The sequence below is a fragment of the Carassius carassius genome, chromosome 25 (genome assembly GCF_963082965.1).
Source record: "Carassius carassius chromosome 25, fCarCar2.1, whole genome shotgun sequence".
Lineage (NCBI taxonomy): Eukaryota > Metazoa > Chordata > Actinopteri > Cypriniformes > Cyprinidae > Carassius > Carassius carassius.
In genome coordinates this window covers 9,014,528-9,037,279 of record NC_081779.1, presented here as the reverse complement: position 1 = coordinate 9,037,279, position 22,752 = coordinate 9,014,528, and the positions used below count along the sequence as shown (strand labels likewise).

The window sequence follows — 22,752 nt, the reverse complement described above, 5'->3', positions numbered from 1 at the left end:
TAGTTTCCATATCAGGTATAATTTAGAAATGAGAATACACTCCAATATAGATTTGATCTCTGAAATAATACATCAACTAGGTTATTTATTTATTGGGGAAAGTAAAATAACATGTTAAGTTATGTCCATATCCTAAAACAAATGCCAATGCACAAATATACAGTATAGCATGTGTACCAAATGCAAAAACAGAATCAATGTGAGCAAAAACAATATATAATGTCTTTGACAGTAGCAATTATATGCATATATGTGTGTATGAAAGTCCCATCCATCATTCCCAATGCATCAACATAGAACGATGAACAAAAAAAGGCAAACTATGCACACAGCAACGGCTTTGCTCTCAAACCGCAAACACAATCTCAAACCATATAATTCAAAGCAGCATGCTCAAAGCTGGAAGAAATAGTCCAAGAAAAAAAATTATAAAAATAAAGCCACATTTTCAATTTCCAGTTTTCTAGGAAACCTGAGAACATGGAAGCCGAGTTTCCAGGAACTAGCCTCTGCCAGAGGTCCCCATTCTCTCTTTTCAGTCTGCCTTCTTTCTATTTCTCTTCTGCTCTCTCTTTGCACTGCACCAAGCCAGTCGGCTCTCAAAAAAAAAAAAAAAAAGAGAAAACATCTATAAAAACGAGAAGGGAAATTTACAGCTCTGAGAAAGCTTCTCTCAAACTTTTGTCTGTGTACAGTTAATCTTGCGCAGTGTTAAAAGACCAAAAAAGTCAACAGATGCTGCACACCAACACCAACAGAAAGTATTCAGTTTTTATTTGCTCATGTAAAAAGGGTTTAAATTGGGCCATAATATTTTAAATTCAAACTCTAAGGCTTTTTACATAGTTTTACTCTCTTCAAGAAGGCTCTTAAGTGGAAAGCTCCAGGATCTGTAGCAGGGGATGACAGAGGAATGCGAGAGGGTGTGTGTATGTATGTGTGTGTGTGTGTGTGTTTTTTTCTTGGATGGGCTCCAGGCCTTGTGTCCGTTATGTAAACCTTAACCCCCAGCTGATTCCACGGGGCAACAAAGGCAGTGAATTTCCTAGAAAGGCAGGTCATGTGACCCATGTAGAGCCTTGGCTATTGACTAGGCTAAAGAGTGGTTAGAATGTCAAAGCATTTTGGAGTTGACCTCTGACCTCGAAAGCTATAACTTGGCCATTCGAGGCACTGCTGTGATACACAAACACACTGACAAACATAAACACAACTACTCAACTTTCCCATTTGGCTCTTGGTGACCAGACCCACGGTTATAAACCTGAAACCCAATTTCAAGCCTCCTTTTGACCCATGACCCTAATCTTCATCCTCATTAACTACAAGCAACTTAAGACTTGCAACTCTCCATGTAACTTATACCTAACCATAACTAAAAAGGAGGAGAAATAACGAATCACAGACTGACTGAACTAAATTTCCAGATAAGATACTAAGATACTTCTCAGAAAAAAATAGGATAAGAATAAATAAAGAGAAATACTGAGAAGGAAGGAAGAAATTAAAAAGGGAGTGTAGACCAAAAAAACCCGATATAAACCGATATTAAAATTATGGCCAATAACAATAAGCTGATACATTTTTTTCATATCAAAGCAATAAATGATCAATATAAAAAAATCTAGTATATCTTCTAAATATTTAAATGAACCTAAAAACGAAATTAATTTAGGCATCATTATAAATGTACAGTATGATAATGTACAATATGAAAAATGGATATAAAATTTGAGATTTGCTATAGATCAGGGGTTCTTAACCTTTTTGATGTCGGGGCCCAAATTTTACAGTACAAAGTGGCCCAGGGCCCAATCAAATATTAGCACTGTATTGGTTTATTGATCTCAGCCTTGGTTTGATTTGTATTCAATAACTAAATGAAATCCACTTGCAGTTTAACAGTTTATTATTCATATGTATATAAACCTGCACATAAAACATGATGTCAAACACAAAACAATTCAAGGAACAAATCAATCTGCATCAAGAACAAAGTTAAAAAGGCTCAAGTCTGGCATATTAACACAAAAAATCAGTAAGATTTGACAGATTTTACTTACAAAAAAATAACATTTATATAAAATAAAAACAATAAAATGTTTTGCTAAAATAAATTAAAAATAATATTTTTCAAATTAAATAAGTTGTAAATGAAAATTGAAATAAAGTGCAAATGAAAAAATACAGGCGTACTGACAGACCGTTCCTTGAACACACTGACAGACCTCGGCCGCATGCAGTGTGAACGCTGGAATCCTTTAACATGGGTGCGTAAAACAAAACATGCAACGCATACGCACTTCAGACGGAGTATGTGTGTAATTCAGCGCGTGCAGCACAACAAAAATAGACTCGGTACAGGCGGATCAGAAGCACAGCGGTAGGATTCGCAAGACCACGTGATTTGCCTGTCAAACACTACAGCCTATGGTCCAACATTGTTTTTCTTGATTTCTGTGTGATCTAACATGGTTGGCTAAATGTTAATGTTTTGTCCGGTTTAATTATGTTTATTCCAGTCATGCAACTCCTGCAGTTGAACTCCACACCACTTCCTTTTTTTTTTAATTGTCCTTGTAAAAGAGATCTGTGGTGTCATATAATAATGTGAGGTTTTTCAACTTTAAGGATGAACCTCTTGTCATCTATTTCTGGCCGCATGAATATAGTAATGTGAAATACGATTGGGAGTCTGCACAGGGTGTTTATTTTTAAATGCACATTATTATTTTTTTACCTCTATTTTGTATTTGCTGTGCGGTTTGTACACGGGGTGCGTCAGAAATAGACTAGGCGCCTATCTTTAGCGAAGCGGCGCGGAGAGCTACTTCTGGGACGCTTTTGAAAAGTGTCACAGAGCGTCTGGTGTAAACACAAGCATAGACTAGAATGACCGCGATCAGCTTCGGTAGCCGCGTTGGAGCCGTAACGCGCCACAGACGTGTGCAGTGGAAATCAGAGGTGAAACAGGTGTAACTTTTGCTTCAGGCTACGGTTGACTGAGTGTCTTCTTCTGCTTATTAGCGTTTGTTAAACAACTGAGGCATTACTGCCACTAGTGGTGGGATGGTGTGCTGTAACTGTCTCATGGAAAACAGTGGTCATTCTGGTGTCTTAAATTGATATCTTGTTTGGTCCCGCGGCCCTCGCGGCCCACAGGTGAAAAACGTACAGTTTTTTGCAGCCCTCCAGGTGGCGCTCACGGCCCAAGCGTGGACCGCGGCCCTATGGTTAAGAATAGGTGCTATAGATTACATTTAACATTACATTTAAGTTTTTAAATATTAACTTAAAAGTATCATAAGCCCCCTTTCACACGGCATGTCGGACCCAGCAAATTGCCGGAACATTGCCGGTTTGCCTTCTGTGTGAAAGCAAACACGTCCCGGGATTGATTCCAGCATTGAACCCGGGTCGGGGACCTAGTAACATTGCCGGGTTCAATCCCGGGATGAGTGCTGTCTGAACAAAAGCCAGATCTAATGCTGTGTTGTAGTTTTGACGCACGTTACCATGCGACTCTTTTACCAGGTGTTTTGAAGGAAGATCAACGTTCGCGACGAAACAATATGTGCAAACTGTAATGAAGCAGAGATCAGTTAGTTCCTCACTTTCCGCGCTGACGCCGAGCTTGTTCGCTAGCTTCAGTGAAAGTTAACGTGCCTAGCGTTTTCGACTCGTACATTACACGTCACGTCCTGATGTCACGTGTCGTTACGGGACCTTTACGGGTTGTGTGTGAAAGCACGCACATATCCCGGGTAATCACTGGCAGTGTGAAAGTGCAAAATCTAGCAACCCGGGAACAATTGCCGGGACACCTTACCCGTGTATTAGCCGGAATCGCAGTGTGAAAGGGGCTATAAAAATATGAGAAAAAAGCATGCACACTTTCAATGATACTGATAAATCTCTGAAAAAATAATAATAATTTAAACAAGAAATATCTCTTAAAATCACCAGCATCACTATGGAGTGATAAACTCTCACATAATGTTTCATTCATACTTGTCTCCGGAGGGCACCCTCTCACAGAAAGTCCGCATGACTCATAGGAGTGAAAAACATTAAGAGTTCCAGGAAATCCCTGTAGGCATTTTGGTGTAACTGTTCTTTTTGTATGCAATTGTGTGATTCATTAGTCAAAAAAAGTTTAAAATAAATATATATATATATTTTTTTTTTCAGATATATTACTATATATTATATTATGAATGTTTGTGGGCACGATAATCATGTAGTGAAAAATCTTATATTGCGACAGCCCTAAAAGCCCTAAAATAAAATCATACAATACAATATCAGTTGTATTTCACATTATCATTAGTTCGTAATTCATATAAATATTTCTTTCATTTTTATCATTATCTTTGGATTAATTTCAATCCAAAGCCACTTGATTTTTTTGTTTATTAATAATTTAAATAATTTTAAGTAATTTGGTCCTTCGTAGAGAGATGATGCATCTGTAATAAATAAATGCTAGAGCAGAATATGGCCTCTTTAATGCTTCAAAGAGGAAAAGAGCAGAACCACATTACAAGCCAGGGTGCCTGGGTTGTGTATGCCTAAAGGGAATATTTGGGCTGTGTTGCCCCCCTGCTTGGGAAGATCCAGGCCAGGTGTCTGTGGCTCTGAGAAACCCCTGCAGAGATATATACGGCCACAGACAGAGGGCGGCCCACACCCCTGCCTTCACTCTATGCATCCAAGCTCTGCCACGTTCACAAGCAACAGCCGCTTGTATAGGCGACCCGGGTGGGGGCAGGGAAGAGGGGGGAGGGTCTGAGAAAGAAAGAAAGTTTGTGGAAGTGCTGGATAGTTTATAAAAGTTAAATGAAAGAAATCATATTAGAGAGAGTGAGAAGACAAGCAGAGTCAAACCGAGAGAGAGGACTGACTGCGTAGCCCGGGTATAAATAGCAACAGCCACCACTTTGCATGTCAGCTGTGTGGCACCATGACAACGCCATGGTGACGAAAGGCATGCGGACATGCCACAGAACCCTTGGGAACCGCTGTGCTGAAGCGACGAGTCCCCTCATGCTAGTTCAGGAGCATTTGTGCATCTGAGCGTTCAGGTTTCCGTGCATATCCCGTTTGAAGAGTCAGCAAAGCTCTGTAGACTCCATTGCTTCAGAAGGAGCAATATAAATACTGCTATACTAGTCTTTACCTGGTAGTTTGGATGATGGAGGAAGTAGTCTGGGCATCCAGCTAAGGCCATACTCAGTGTCACTGTGCTTGGTTTGATCGGTAACATGAACCTCCAAACCCCTGCGCAACAGCCTGAGAGAAAAACAGAGAGAGACTTGGTTAACATCACAAATTTACTGAATTATATTTGGGATCAACACTAAAGATGAGAAACTAAATTAAAATAATAAACAAATTATGATTACCCCTTTTGCAAAAAGGAAAAACTATTTTGTTTGTGAGCAAATCAGGGAATAAATCATAAAGACAGCTTGTGAAAGCTTTCCTGATTTTTTAAGAATGTAAGTGCTGTAAAGGAAAATTTTATTCGTTGGACTTATTGAACCAATATGTAAACAAACTGAATCAGTGAGTCATCTTTGAGCGACTCTGTTGAGTGAATGATTTCATGATCACTCATAACACAAAAGACTCACTTGTCACAACCTCCTGTTCTAACAATGCAAGTTGCAAAAGTCATTGAAACAAAGTCATAGATTCCAATCATTGAGATAAAATCCACCACTACTATAATGTTAAACAAATATATTGGTAAACCATAATTTATGATTACAGATTATATTACAAGCAGATTACATTAACAGAGAAAAGTCTATTGTTTCACCTGAAAGCTGAATTATGACATCAATTTTAGGAATTATGAGCTCAGAACAAATTAACATTTTCATTTTATGAATAGTGATTTATTTTATTCCGCCTTGAAGTGAAAATGACAAATTCTTAGAAGTCTCTTTAGCTTTAATGACAACAGCACTCAAACTGTATGAACTCCACAAATTATTTAAAACCATGATCATGTTATCCAGCATGATCCAAAGAGCTTTTGAAATCTGTTTTATCAAAGTTGCTTTTCAACTCATTCCTATGCCCCCAACTTCTAGTATAGTCCAATTTGGATTGTTTTAGCCCAACAGTTAAAGCATGAAATACTTTTTTAACCTATAGCATTTTACATAACATTTACCTATTTTATCTCACCATTCCGAGTTTTTTTCTTGCAAATTTAAGTTTATCTCCCAGTTCGAACTTAATAACTTAATTAAACTCAACAACTGTGAGTTTGTAAATTCTGAGGAAAAAAAGGCAGAAATGTGGGATTATAAATGTATGATTCTGAGACGAGGGTAAAAGAGAGAATGATGAGCTGACCATTTTTTCTTACCAGAATTACCACATAAAATCTCAGAATTTAAAGAGAAAAAAAATAATAAAAACTGGCATTTTCTGCCAACAGATGGGCCCCGTCGCGTCCACAAAAAAAACTTCATCACTGTTTGCAAACACTGAAATTGTTCTATACTGCTACAGATAAACTAATCAGTGCATGTGGTAAAACAATCAAGCACTAATAGACATGGGCAGTTAGTGACTGTAATACTTTGTCAGCTGTAGCACTTTGACAGCCAGCTTGTTTGAGACAGCATGCTACATGACAGACTCTACTACTTAAAATAGCACATCATTTCAAACTTATCTCGAGAGAGCTGGGGGCTGTGCTGTGGTAGGGCTTAAAAAGTGAATTGGGAAAGAATGAAAGAAAGAGCTGGAGAAAGACAAAAAATAATAAACTGAAATAAAGTTTTGATTTCAGTCCTGGAAAATTTTGGATACAACATGCTTGAAAGCACTTTTTGACAGTGTACTTTAGCACCGTGTGAAAGTCCAAAATGAGGATCAGTAAGCCCAAACATGTGGTGCTCAACCCTGGAGCAGCTGAACAGCAAGAGCACAGCACCAAAACCTCAAATTAACATCCAGCATTGAAAGACCGTTCAGGCCTGCTATGCATCAATGGCCAAGCTCATTATACTGACAGAGAAGAAAAGCGACACTCATTCACAAACATACACAGTGATTCTTGCTGATGATTGAGACCACACTCTTAGTTGTCTCTGCTAGGCCAGCAAAAGTGGTATCAACTCGTCTAATATGGTAAAACTGTGGCGTTTTCCTTAAATTCAATTTAATTTTTTATGAAGTTAAAAAATTAGTTGTCAGAGGGTTCCCTGAAAAAGTTGACCCTGAAAGTCTTGTAGCGTAGTAGCAGTTCTTGAAAATAGAATGTTCCATTGTTTCTGTGCAGCAATGGCAAAAGCTCGATCACCTCTCAGTTTCAACCTAGCTCGAGGAACATTTAGTAGAGGAACCATCTCTGGTTGGATGACCTCAGAGACCTTACTGGATTGTGAATGAACAGTAGGTCAGAAAGGTATTCAGACTCTAATCCGTTTAAGGATTTAAACCAGCAACAACATTTAAAAAACAATTCTATAACGGACTGGAAGCCAGTGCAGTGAAATTAAAACTGGAGCAATGTGCTCTCGTTTGCGCACACCAGTAAGGAGCCTGGCAGCGGCATTCTGTACCATCTTGAAGGCGGGAAAGAGATGACTGATTAATGCCCATATTAAGGCAATTACAGTAGTCTTGTCTAAATAAATGCATGAAACACCTTTTCAAAATCTCTAAGAGACATATATTTACTATTGTGCTAATTGAGTCCATGCTCCTCTTGAACTTTGTTAATAAAACATCATAAATTATGGTAGACGCATCTCAAAGATTTTAAAATGGATAAATGACCCGTGTACATTGTTAAAGCATAGCACAATGTTAACCATCTCTACCAAAAAAGAAGCCTTGCATGTGTTCAAAGAGCATGGTCTATAACGTCTGGACATGCTAAACAGTACACACTGACTGACTCATGTGTCTGTGTCATAATCAGAAAACCACATGCCTTTGGTTGACGACAATTAAGTCATTTTAAACAGAAAATCTTGAAAAACTTGTGAAATCGCCATGGTTGAGGTTTTAAAGCCTGCGTGAAGTCCAGATGCATGACAAATCGACTTTCCGTAACTGCCTCTGTGCTTTTCTAAGTTCACCAGGGTTTATTCTCTGCATCATCTGGTGATTCGAAGAATAAAAAGAGACAGAGGCCCTAACTTGATGTTGAAATCCACTGCAAAAAAAAAAAAACTTTACAAGTTCAAGTGGATCCAGTTCATTTATCTTCACCTCCCATAGTTTGGAGCGCTGATTGACAGAGGCTCTATTGTTGTCAGTTACGTAATCCAACCTGTTATTGTTAAGATATCAGACACTACATAAAGCTGCCACATACCGATATGGTCCACCAGTGCTTTGGGTAGTGCTCTGCACAAGAACCGACAAGAACCACTGTGTTTAGACCAAAGCACAACCAGACTTGATGATGAGAAATATACACAAAGCTGTTATGGGCCAAAACTCATTGTTTAGAGATGGGTAAAATGCTTGATGTATCAGGGATCCCACCACTCCCTCTCATGTCTTCTGAGGAATTTCAAGGCCTAGATGATAATTCCAAGAGAGTCCCGCCCTCCCTTTAGTAAGTACATAAACACAGGTCAAGTGCCCCTCTTTCCTTCTTAATAGAGTCTTAGCATTCTTTCTGGAATGCTCAATTAGGTGTACAAGACAACCACTGAATCCTACTGTCAAGAGTCACTCACGACCATAGGTCAGGAAATCCTGTAGAGAAAGCCAAGTCAACCAGATCAAATGGATCCAAAAATGACAAAGATTGAGGTGCCTTAAGCTTCACGTCTACTGTGACTTTGGCTATTCTAAATGCAAACAAGTACTGTAATGAATGCTGGGAAATGCCAGGATGCATCATCCAGCTTCTCTTTGCATTGTAGTTGTACAGGGTTGAAGCTGGGCTAATCAATATGTTGGCGTGAAAAGTGGTACGCATGTAGAATTCAGTGACTTGAATATCCATGTGAATGATAATTGCTCTGAAAAAAAAAAAAATTCTAATTTTCCTCTTGACAATACCCCATAGATTCTCTATGGGGTTCAGGTCTTGTGAGTTTGCTGGTCAGTCAAGCACACCAACACCAAAGTCATTTAACAAACTTTTGGTGCTTTTGGCAGTGTGGGCAGGTGCCAAATCCTACCGGAAAATTAAATCAGCATCTTCAAAAAGCTGGTCAGCAGAAGGAAGCATGAAGTGCTCCAAGATTTCTTTGTAAAAGGGTGCAGTGACTTTGGTTTTCAAAAAAACACAATGGACCAACACCAGCAGATGACACTGCACCCCAAATCATCACAGACTGGACACTAGACTTCAAGCAACTTGGGCTATGAGCTTCTCCACCCTTCTTCCAGACTCTAGGACCTTGGTTTCCAAATGAAATACTAAACTTGCTCTCATCTGAAAAGAGGACTTTGGACCCTGTTTGGATCCTAAGGAATGAATGGTGCTAAGCTAAATGCCAGCATAGTGGTGCCGCATGCTACAGTGATCGAGTGCATGCTCTGAGACGGGAGAGGTGCGTATCAACTCGTCTAATATGGTAAAAAGGTGGCGTTTTCCTTGAAACAGAATCATTTAATTATAGCTTCTCTGATGATGTATTTTGATTGTTTCACCATTTCATGCACAAAACGTGGTTAAGCTAAAACAAGGTAAACATGTCAGCAGTAGGCGGTAATACGCAGAGGTGGGTAGAGTACCCAAAAACTGTACTCAAGTAAAAGTAAAAGTACTTATAGAAATATTTACTCAAGTAAAAGTAAAAGTACTAGTCTGAATAGTTACTTGAGTAAGAGTAAAAAAGTATCGGATAAAAAATCTACTCATGTAGTTAGTTACTAGTTACAATCCTAAACAAAATGTCACCGGTTCCAAAAAAATATTAAGCAGCAAAACTGTTTCCAGCACTGGTAATAAATCAATATATTAGAATTATATTTTGAAGGATAATAACTCTGAAAACTGGAGTAACAGCTGATGAAAATTCGGATTTGCATCACAAAATAAATTATATTTTAAAGTATGTATTATATATGTATAAATAACCTCTGACACAGAGAAGAGAGAAAACTCCTCACATGAAATACGGACGAGGCTATTTGGAAATTGTGCCCTCACGAAAAAAGATGACTCTGGGAATATGCTGCAAAAAAAAAAAAAAAAAGACGATGCAATGGCAGGTCCTGTCGGCATCGGCAACGTAGAGGACCGAGTCGGAGCTGAAATAACAGCCTACTGTTTGGAGCCAGTTACTCAAGGAGACGAAAACTAGGGGTGTGCAAAAAAATCGATTCACGTTTGAATCGCGATTCAGGCTTTGCCAATTCAGAATCGATTCATAGAATTTCAAAAATCGATTCATATATATATATTTTTTTTTTTTTTGCCGTGTTAATATTGTCCTGAAATGAGTTTAGCTCAGCATTCCTATAGATGGCGCTGCGTCGAATTCACACTGACGCCTGCACACGCTTGTCATAACAAAAGAAGAATTGCAGCAAAAGTCATTCGGCGCAAACAATGGCAAACCTCACAGAAAGAATTATTCAACCTGCTCCATCCTCACTGAAGGCGATAATTTGGGCGCATTTCGGCTTTTATAACCTCGAGGGAAAGACGGAACTTGATAGGACTCATGCTATATGCCGGCTTTGCAAAGCAAAAGTTAAGTATTTTGGAAACACGACAAACGTGAGAAATCACATGGTACGCCATCACCCAGAGATTAAAATTAAAGACGCGGACGAACAACAACCTGTAACTAATTTTCCCGTCAACCAACGCACTTACAACTCACTGACACAATCCAAAGTGATAGCTGAAGCTGCAGCACTTGAGGTAGGCTAACTATTTCTATCTTTAACAATAAAACATGTAAAACAATGTTGCAAAACTGTATTATATCACAAGTATGTGTTTAACATAATAGCTTATAATACAGATTTTATTAGCACAACCATACTGTGTGTGTGTGTGTGTGTGTGTATGTGTGTGTGTGTGTGTGTGTGTGTGTGTGTGTGATGAATGTTACTTGTGGAGAGATGCACCAATAGCCTATGGGACCCTGGACCATAAAACCAGTGTTATGGGTACATTTTTTAAACTTGAGATTTATACATACACTGAACTAAAACTATTTGAAAATCTGGAATCTGAGGGTGCAAAAAAATCTAAATATTAAGAAAATTGCCTTTAAAGTTTTGCCTTAAAATACATTTTTGTTATATTTAAGGTAGGAAATTTACAAAATATCTTCATGGATCATTATCTTTAGTTAATATCCAAATGATTTTTGTCATAAAAGAAAAATCAATAATTTTGACCCATACCATGCTTTATTGGCTAATGCCACAAAAATACCTGTGTGACTTGTTTTGTGGTCCAGGGTCACATATTTCAGATGTATTCCATTGTATCTTGTAGTGGGATCGTGTTATACAAGGGATAATAACACTAAACTTGAAATTTAAACATGAGGATTATTTGTTAATTGTGCTTTCTATTATGATCTTTCACTGCAGCATGAGGTGGGGCATAAGGATTATGCTGAGGTGCCCAGTGGCCCAGATGAAGGGCTAAATGATGAAGGCCCTCCTGGACCCAAAAGAAGATGTACTTCACTGGAAAGCCTGTTAGGCAAGACATTCAGTGATGCCGGTGCCGGGGTGGTCCCTAAATCCTCTAACACCAGAGCTGAGGAGGAGATGAAAAAGTACCTGGAAACCTCCCCATTATCACTCTCAGAAGACCCCCTCATCTGGTGGAGGAGCCATGAGACTGTCTTTCCCCTCCTGGCTAAGTTAGCTAAGCGCTATTTATGCATCCCTGGTACTAGTGTTGCGTCAGAAAGAGTGTTCTCAACTGCCGGAGACATAATAACTGCACAGCGGAGCATGCTCACTCCAGAACACGTAGACCAGCTTCTGTTTCTACAAAAGAATTTACACATTTCAGCTAGTGGTGGACCATGAACTGGTTACACACACACGCATACACCTAAATCCTTTATGTGATTCTGATACATCACACAAGTTCTGTTGAATGAATCTGTATTGCCAGAGTTCTAAAAAAAAGGGCCTAGTTTTATAAAGTTCAATGTGCCCAGTCGAGTTCACATTTCAACAGTTAACCTAGTAGCCTACAGCACTTTAAAGCAAAATGAAACTTGAAATGTATTTGAAAGCTGGCCAAAGCTTGGCACTTTGCACTTTTTAGTTGAAAAAGTTTTTATTTTTGCATGAAGACAAAGTAAAGTAATATCAAACTACATTGAGTTTTTTGTGTTTCTTTTCTTTAAAATTGTATGTCTACAATCAATCACATAGGAAAAAGTAAACTAGATTTACATACTGTGAATCGTTTTTTTTTAATCGAGAATCGTTTTGAATCGAAAATCGATTTTGAATCGAATCTTGAGCCTAAAAATCGGAATCGAATCGTGACATTTTCTGAATCGTGCACCTGCCTGGTGTTTTCCCCAGATGTCGCGAGTGGCACGAAAGTACCTGTGCGTCTGTGCCACAAGCACACCATCGGAGCAGGTTTTCAGCACCGCAGGTAAAGTTGTCGGTCCACAACATGCCCTAGCTAAAAATCTTGACTAGATTGTATGCCACTTGCCATTCGTTCCTATTGGCACTGTTTATTTTTTATTTATTTAATGGATTCAGGTATTTTTATTTGGTTTTCATTAAAAACAATTTTGGAAAGAAGACTGGAAAGAAGAAGTTTTTATTTAGACCTATTGCTTTTCAATAATTTGTATTATATATATATATATATATATATATATATATATATATGGATGTTTATTTTAATTCAACTCTGGTTGACTGTTGTGGGTCTATTTGCTCTTTTTTTATAAGCTGCTCTTTGTTATTAAAAGTTGTTCGTGCGGTGTGATTTTATTGATTTGTGTGCGCGTCTCTGCGCAAAAACTGTTCTGTATGTTTATGTTAATTTAGTTCTGTTTGACTACTTCTATTTGTTGCTAATAAAAGTTGTTAATATTGTTGTGCATGTAATTTTGTTATTGTTTCAGTATTAGTGTTTGGTATTCAATTTATGAATGGTTTAGGCACAAGCCAACAGTTTGGTGATGCTGTCTCAGCCTTACATCATCATTTTTTAATAATTCACGGTAATACCGTATCCCGAGGTAAAATAGGGAGGAGGTATGACGTATCAACATTTGGATACCGCCCAAGCCTAGTCAGCAGTGTGGATGCACATTACTGTGACCAAAATTGAATTTACAGTAACAATATGTAAAAGCTGATAAGTTGAATTATCAAGTTCAATTACCCAATTAACTGAACCTGAATTACTGAAACTTTAAGTTTTCTTTAATTTGGGGTTTCTGTAAAAAATGTATTTCAGTCTGAAAGACTAAGGCTAAAACTAAAGTTCAAGACATGAGTAAATACCTTAAACCACCACATACCCAAGTAAACAGGCAGAAATGCCCAGAACCTTCCAAGACTTCGACTCCCACCAATACTTTGAAGGAATGTTGCTTGAAAAGAAGGTAAATTTTTTACACGTAAAGCTATGTTGATTATTGGTCAATAGGGCATCTGTTATTGACCAATAATGCATATTTATCATTGGATACCGGATATTTTATTGTTTTCTACATTTAAGCAGTAATCTTGGCTAATAGGGTGATTTAGGTCAAAGGCCCCATGAATTGATTCAGTGGTACGGTGGGGAGATCAAAAGAACTACTGCCCTGTGATGGATTGACAGCCCATCTAAGGCAGCTAGGTATGTGTGTGTTCCAAGACTCCAAAATCAGGTCAGAATTAGAATCTATCAAATATGGACCACCCGTGTGACCACACACAAAACAAAAGAGCTAGTGAGAAAAAGAAAAACCAGACTGTAGACAGCGTCTGAAACGCAACACAAACCAACACAGGTTCCCACTTACTGTCTATGCAAGCCAGCGGAGTTTGATGGGTTATGACAGTTCATGTGTAGTTTTAGTGAACTCCTGCTTTAAATAAACCGCCTATGGATTGACCAAAACCACTTTTGTATAGACTTCAGCAAGTCTGACCAAAACAAACAAAATGGGTCTTGGATCAGTCACCAGTGGTTAAATTAAGAGCACATGTAACACTACTCTCTGTCAAAATCTTTGCTTATTCTCCCCCCCCCCCCCCCCCCAAAGATTCCATGTGGCCAATGCTAATAATAATGCATAAACTACTTTTTTTTACATTTCTTTCTCTCTCTATCTCTTGCTTTCTTTTTAGCAAGATAACTGCTGTTTTACAGAACTGTAGAGTGCATGCTGATTTGTATATTTTTAGGATGAACGCTTACATTAGGTGCTAAAGATTGAGGGAACATAGCCAGATAAACTAGGATAGTGGGAGACAATTAGCAGCACAAGAAACAATGGGGAAAAGAAAGAAATAAAGAGGTTTAAGAAGGTAATGGATATCACTTTATCTTCCAAAATATGCAATAAAAATGAAAACTTTTGGTTGTTTTGTTGCCACAAATCCGTGTGACTACTCCATGTCATATCAATATACATCTCAAACACCAAAACCTAAATATACAACTAATCTGACATGTCATCTTGGCTTTCAGATAAAACTGATGCCCAAAACTGGGGATAAGTGAAATAAGGTACAATCTGTGCCATATGAACCAGAATATGTTGATGTGTTTGTGATCAAGCTTCTCCTTATTCTTACCTCCCTTAGTGAACACTAGATATATGAAATTGTGAACTGAAATGACATGAAATTGAACTCTCTAGCCCTGGAGGCAGCAATTTGGAGTTGTCGTCTTGCTTCATTGCTTTTTGCAGAATCTCTGCCAAATAAAACCCACACGTTTCTAGTTGAGATGTGTGTGAGAGAGGGAGAGTGACATACTCATATATATGTGCCTGAACATGCCTTTAAAAATCCAACTCCTGCACTCGGCCAGTCTATTGTTGAACCACCGAACAACTTCCCTTCCTTCCTTGACTAAAGAAAACAGGTACACCTTCTTTGTGTTAGCATATGTGTGTGAGAGAGTGAAAGAGAGAGTTATCGCACAAGAATATTACATAACTTTTCTGGACAATTTCCTTGGACAACTGTTTGAAATGAAAAACAGCTCGTTTGCATTTGTGACACATGCAAATCAAACATTTTTGCATAATCCCATAATGTAAGATTATGTTGCATTTTAAAGTCTAATAGTAGTAGAACATCAAGATCAAGCATTAGACTCTCAAATAAGAATATTAGAACAATTATCTTAAATTCATGAATCAGGTCCAAAATGCATGAAAACAAAGTTAAGGCCAAATGTGCATTATCCACGTCAAAATTCAGAATGGGAATCATAGAACTTTCCAAGAAATCATAACTCAAATAATAGAAATAAATGTAATCAAATTATTTCAAAAGGTTTGTTTACATAGACTTTTTATAGGTGCCATAAATGCAATCCAATACTGACCCTATACATTAAATAAAAACACTAAATAAACATGGTGACATTTAATTTTTAAAACTACAATTAAGTAGCCTGCATTAAAACAAGATGATATGAGAAATTTTATTTCATGATATCTAAATGAATATATATAGCCTACAAACCATAAGAAAAATACAATAGATACACATTAAATATTAAATAAACTTGTTTTTCTAATACAGTAGGTTTAACGTGTATACTTAATTTAACATCTTTTGTTGTTTGATTAAAGGGGTGACTGACTGCGATTTCACTTCTTTAACGTTAGTTCATTTGTAATATTGCTGATTGGGCATAAACATTATCTGCAAAGTTGCAGCACTGAGAGTTCAACGCAAATGGAGATATTGTCTTTTAAAAATCTGGCAATTGAATGCCTACAAAAATGGCTGGTAAGGGACTACAACGAGCTTCTTGCTGGGTCCATTATGTCACGAACCCAGATAAACCCCACCCCAGGAACACACAACGAAGGGGTCGAGGCCATGCTGTGCTGCTTTAGAGAAGAGGAAGAGAAAACTAGGGGTGCACGTAAAAATCTGTGCATATATGAATCGCGATTCTGTCTTCTAATGATTCTAATGGATTCCCAGGTTTCAAAACCAATGTTCAAAAGCAGCGGTTCTCAATCCTGTTCCTCGAGTCGCCCTGCTTTGCATCTCTCTCTTTCTTCCTCTCTCATTCAAATCGTCAGATCAGGGCCAACAAACTGTTCCATTTATGCACTTATTTTCACAAATCAATGAGAAGCGTTATACATGCATAAACGTAAGGTTGCTGTGCTCTATTAAAGCTTTAATCAGAATAAAACTGTATATTAAAAGCTAACAGAAGCAGTAGCATTTACAAACAACAGCATATCTAAAAGTAGGAGACAACAACAAACAAACATACCATTAAGAGCCATGCTTGCACAGGATCTATCCTCTTCATTAATAATTCTCTGCATCTTAGTCGGGCTCAAATTGATAAGAAATATAGGGGACGTCATGTTTACAATACAACCAAAGCACATTCTGAGCTTGAGGGGCGGGATGTTCAGGTGTTTGTCAGAGAAGGGACAGATCGGTGTGGAATAAAGGTAAATTATGTGAAAAATAATGCGTTTTTTAAAAAAACGAAGCATGAACACACAAGCCTAGGGAGAAAAAAAACGGTAAACCACCCCTTTAACATTAATGAGACAGACAGGTGTTTAATTAGGCTGCTGTCCCTTTAAGAACGAATGAATATAATATATTGACCCTGTTTTTATACAGCCTAATAGCCTATGATACTGACACACATTCACTTTTCCCCTACCTGTTTACGTTCACTTAAGTCAAAACCGACTGTATTTACGTGAAACACTCCACACAACTGACAGCTGTGTGTGTTTTTAAATATTAAGGCGCAGGCAGAACTGGTCGCAGAGCTGGTATCGCGCGGGCGCGCGGCCGAGACAGCGCTTCTGTGTGTCTGTCCTTCAGCGTTATTCCGCCTTGTCTATCCCGCCTTCGCTTACTCAAAGTTAATCGATAACGAATTATAATTGGACGGCAATTTGGTTCTACGACAAGCTTACTTACCTTTGATTAGGCAGTTCTCGCGTGACAGAACACTTATGCTACAACTCGCTCTGATCACCCAGTCATAAAGAAATTTTGAAATACGGGACAAAACAAGATTTTTTCCAAATAAGTCGGGACACAAAAAAAGAGCTGAAAATACGGGACTGTCCCTGGAAAAACAGGACATCTCGTCACCCTACTTCAGACACTACGAAAGTATTTGTTCAGCAATTCAGATTAAATCAATAACCGCTCCTGTTGATTCAGAATCACTAGAAAGAACCAGCTCATAAGAGTCATTCTGGAATCGGACTACAAGTGGCGCTCTGTTGATTCGCTAAAAAGAACCGAGTCATGAAAATCATCTGGTCAGGAATACGACTACTGTATACAGTGGCGCTGGATGTTTTCGATTCACTTAAAAGAACCGGCTCGCATGAGACATTCATTTGGCGAACCGGTCTACTGGCAGGGTGTACGTGTTTTTAACTCACTGTCGGATGTGTGTTTAACTCACTGTAAGTTAAATACTTGGTGTGTTTCGCGCTGTTTGCCCACTAGCGTTTTAACGATCAGCAATGCATTAAAACCTGTCTGTCAGTGGTTCAGTACGGTGTCCGCATCGTTTGATCCGTTAACAGATCATCAAAAATCACACCAAGAAAATTATTTGGTTCCAGTATTTTATAAAAAAATAAATATAAAAAAGAGCCGGTTCTCGACTACCAATCCTAAAGAAGAGATGACTCAACAGTAAACACGACCTATAAGTAAATCTATAAATACGATATAAATACATGAACTCTTTAAGCTGTTTGTAAACACGCGTGCGCAAAGTTTACCGGTATATATCGGCTGCAAACCTGACTGTGATCGAAACTAGTTTCACTCAAAGTTTATGCATGCTTGCATCTCATTCATAAATAGCAAGTTAACCTTAAATCGAGCCCATTGTGAAATATGTGAGACCCCACTTTGTTGACTGGTCTGACCGTAAATTATATTCAAAACACTTCTAGATGTAGCATGAGCACGAAACCATATGTTCTCTCACACCCCCATCCATCCAAACAATCTGGAATACTCACCTCCAAATCGGTAGGCTATTCTTCACGGGGAAAGAACGGCGAAGTGTAATTAAAAGAGAGGGTGTTTAAAACTGGATTGTTTTCTGTACACGTTGACAAACTGTGCACAGGGTTAAACGTGATCCTTGTGATCCTGCATGTTGTACGAGGTTACAGCCGCGTCCGCACAAGTTGGGCTCAGCTGACTGCTTCAAACACATGAGGGCGAGGAACTCTTCAAGCCCCGCCCCCTTACGCACAAGACACACCTCCTTAGTTACAGACCGCATACTGTAACGCATTTTTCTAAACTTAAGATGTACACCTTCAGAATGATCTGACTGGTTGTTTTGTCTGTTTTAGTATAAGCTTGATTAGCACATATTCTCATTAACCCTTTGGTAATGTTCGATCATTTTAGACTTTTTTTTTTTTTTGAAATGTTAGAAAATCGCTACTCCATCGCAATGGTACGAAACTCAATTACTTTTATGGTAGTCGCTATGTAACCACATAAAAAAAAAAAAAACTTTGACTTAATTCGAAAAAGGTAAATTGTCGTTAAAAAAATAATGTCTAGTATGTCTAAAAACAACGACGGCGTTTTAGTGGCACGTTGAAAAAAAAATATTACGAAGTCATTTTAGTCGAAATATTACGAGCATAAAGTCAAAACATTACGAGAATAAAGTCGTAATACTACGAGAATAAAGTCGAAATATTACGAGAATAAAGTTGTTATACTACGAGAATAAAGTCAAAATGTTTCAAGGATTTAAATAGTATAAATTAAAGTTATATTATTTTGAGAGTAGGCCTTGATTGCGCATGCAAATGGCCCTGATTGAGAGCACCGGGAGAAGATGGAGGCCACCGGTATTGATTTGAATATTGTTGCGTCCGAGCGGCCACATCATCTTACTAGGATGAGGAAGAGTCAGTTTTAAGGACTCGCGGAAACAACTTAATATCAAGAATATGATATTTATTAACAGACTTAACAGGAACAACTTTTTATCTTAACATCAGCTAACACACCCAATCGACATTCCTTTGGGGGGCGCTGTAGCTATCTTATTTAGCTAACGCTTTTTTAAAATACACTATAAATTTATGTGGAATTATTAGCAGAAATAATACCATCTGTCATTCTCGCGGAGACAGTATGCTCGGAAATAATATCTTTCATTGCGTTCGTTATTTGTAGTGCGCCACCCACCCAATAGCAATAAGATTTGTGCTTTAGTCCTACTTTTAATGTCTCAGCTTTCTAAATCAGTTTTATATCGAAACACAAATTATGTCTTACAATAATGTGTTTTTCACGCTCTTTAATGATCAGATCGCTATATTTATGTGAAACAGTTCATTAAAGGGACTGTAAGTAGGAATTACTCCCATCTAGTGGTGAAATTGTATTTTGCATTCAAACTAATTTTGCTCTCCAGCGCCTCGCTTTTTCAAATGCGCGTTGCATCTACGGTAGGCGATATGTACCAAAAAGCTTTGACAGGATGTCTTCTAATAGCAATTCGTTTTGGCGACGATGTTTTCTTCTCCTGTGGCGCGGCATATGTATGGTCCATAATAAGAATGCAATCCAGCCTTTTAAACTTGCCGGTGCAGTTTCAAGCGCCTCTCACTGCTCTGCACCTGCTCTGGCTCTGACCGAAAACGCGTTGTGTAAACGCGTTGGCTTAGTACTTTTTGTCCCTCTCTGCTATTATAGTTTTGCAAGATGGCGGAACTACATGGAAGCCTCCGTCGACCTACCCGTCCCATGTATATAAAGATAATAAATTCTTCATTTACGAGGATTAGTTTAAACATTGGCATAGGTATTTGTACACCATTGAGGGCATATTTATGAATAAAAATATTGATTTTAGATAATAAAATACCTAAAAAGTTACTTATTGTCCCTTTAAACTGTTTTCTTTGTGAAAATTCCAAATATGTGAAAATGTAGGCCTATTCTCGTAATATTTCGACTTTATTAACGAAGTATTTAGACTTTATTCTCAAAACATTTAGACTTTTTTTCATAATATTTCGACTTTATTCTCGTAATATTTCGATTTTATTCTCGTAGTATTACGACTTTATTCTCGAAACATTTAGACTTCATTGCCATAATATTTCGACTTTATTCTCATAGTAGGCCTATTACGACTTTATTCTCGAAACATTTCGACTTTATTCTCATAATATTTCGACTTTATTCTTGAAATATTACGATCTCGTAATCTTAGAATTTTTTTTTCAACATGGCACTAAAACGCAGTCGTAAAAAATATCTAGAGAAAATGTGTAGCCTTTTTTATACAGAGTTAGCAATCTAGTGGCTAAACCATGGAAATGCAGATGTTTTTCTTTTTTTCACTGCCGCCAGATGGCACTAATCTGCATTAAAAAACTAGATTTTAAAGGAATTGTCTCTATTTTAATATGAAATACTGCCATAATTGAAAAGTAATATAGAATATTAAGAAAAAAAATTTTTTATGTGAACATTTTTAATCATAATTATTGAATACAATTAATTAGTACCATGAAATTGTCTCAAAATACAAAATAAAAATACATAGATTTTACTGAAAAAAAGATTTGCATTTCAGGTGCTCTGTCCCTTTTGACTATGAACAACACAAGTGTTAACAATAGCAGATTGTTGAGAAATGAGATAACTATCAAAAAGTAATTTCACCTTATAATAAAGTTAAAATCATAGGCAGCACTTAAAGTTCACATACACCGAGACAGGGCCGTCCTTAGGGGGGTGCAACTGGTGCGGCCGCACTTGAGGGGGCCCCACGGCGAATAAGCAGAGCGAACGACCGTTCTAAAAGTGATTCCAAGGATATCGTTCCTGGTATGTGGATTTCCCTAAATTCTCGTAAAATTAGAACAGTTCTTTTTAGTTTTCGCAGGTGCATTCTTCATCGTGCACAGTGAGGGCACACCAACTAAATTATCATTATCACTCGACCAATATAGTCCAATTCCCGAACAAATGACTCGGTTTTTTGTCGGTTCTTTTTTTAATTAAACAAACACTACTGTCGCAGAAATGAACCACTCTTGTTAGTCAGGTATTTTTAGTTGATCAAATAAACTATTCTAAAACGCATGACTCTATTCACTGATTCTTTTTGAGGTATTAAATACTAGCATGTAGCGCAACCAGTGTAGTCCGATTCACTAATGAATAATCTGAGTCGGTTCTCTTGAATCAAACAACTTACAACTAACAAGAAGTATTAATATTGACTATGTGAAAACATGCAGTATTTTATAAAAAATGAATGAAGTAGATAACCATATTTTCTCCTTCCATCCAATAGATCTCAGTCAGGATGGAAATGAGTCTTTGAGGATAGAAGTACAGTGTGTTCAGTGGATTGTACTGCTAACAACATAGCCATGTTCAGATAAAAACATTCAGTAGACAAAAACTCCATAAAACCGTTTTGAAAGTTGTGAGTTGAAGAAGTGTGATCTATGTGATCTCTGACCTTCTGTGCATGCCATTAAAAAGACTATAAGCCTATCCCTCTCAGCCTCCGTGTTAAATTCAGCATCTAATCTGATGAAGGTCTACAATCATGTAAGGTGAACCACAACATTGTGAAGGACACATTCAGTGTGTAAGTGATATGGCCTCATATTCTCCTCTCTTTGAACTGAAATTTCCATTACATTCCACAACGGGTCCATGTATTACAGCACATGAGACCTACATTACATCTGATAATCTATGATATTGCCTGGTAATCAGATTACATCTTCTATACATTTGCCATCTCTCTGAAATTGCTGTACAGTACAGAATCCATCTGAGGCTTTCATCGCTTCCAGAAGCTGAAGTGTCGCACAGTGGAGACCAGAAAATCAGTTCCAGGAGCGATGAACACTGGGTGTTGACAGGATCAGAGCAGGAGGGTTTGCTTGGCATTACATAGCCATCTCAGAGCATTTCAGTAAAAAGAAAAACGTTGCCCTCGGCTGTTCATCAAAGAAAAACGTGGCCCTCAGCCAAACCTGGTGGGACACGCCTCTGGAATTCCAGGAGACGCTGTTATAAGATGCTCCTATGGGACTGATACTCAACACTGAGATTGCACAATTCTGATGTAGACAGCATCTCTTCTGCCTAGTAAAGCCTCATATAGACAAGATATTTGAAGATGTTTTCATAGAGTGTTGATTATTATTTATGTATTTATTGGTCAGTAACAGACTTCATCTTGAGTGACTTAAATAACTGAACAGAGGCATAAATGCTGAAAGGTCAAAGGTTAAAGTCAGGTTTATTGTTTTTTTTTTTTTTTTAGCACATTACTGTTATAAAAATTTCACTGATTTACATTCCAAGCTATCAGAGTTTCAGCTTAGGTTTTGGTTATATAACAAACAGCACCAAATTGCACATTTTTGCACAGTCTTGGACCTCTGGAAGGTGAAGGGAAATACCATTTCCTGTCTATTTAATACTATGCACAGTGAAATAAAAAACTGCATATGCTGGTTAGGTATGTTTTGAAGCATGGCAGCTGGTTTGAACTGATCATGTGCTGGTCCTAAGATGGTCCTAAACAACTACGTAGCTCCTGCTCAGGAC

The 22,752-nt window shown here is 37.9% G+C and overlaps 1 protein-coding gene across 2 annotated transcripts in view; it reads right to left on the bottom strand.

Moving 5' to 3' along the window:
- Positions 1-18,348, bottom strand: part of LOC132104108 (growth factor receptor-bound protein 10-like) — a 52,396-nt gene extending 34,048 nt beyond the window's left edge. Inside the window, exons 1-2 of one of the 2 annotated variants that reach the window (XM_059509335.1) lie at positions 18,153-18,348; positions 5,180-5,292 (exon numbers count right to left, since the gene is read on the bottom strand). In XM_059509335.1, the coding sequence (XP_059365318.1) occupies positions 5,180-5,266 (87 nt within the window). In that variant the 5' untranslated portion in view covers positions 5,267-5,292; positions 18,153-18,348. Of the gene's footprint in view, positions 1-5,179; positions 5,293-16,816; positions 16,836-18,152 lie in introns of those variants that run through there. The other variant, XM_059509337.1, reaches the window with a different exon arrangement.
- Positions 18,349-22,752: the final 4,404 nt, after the last annotated feature.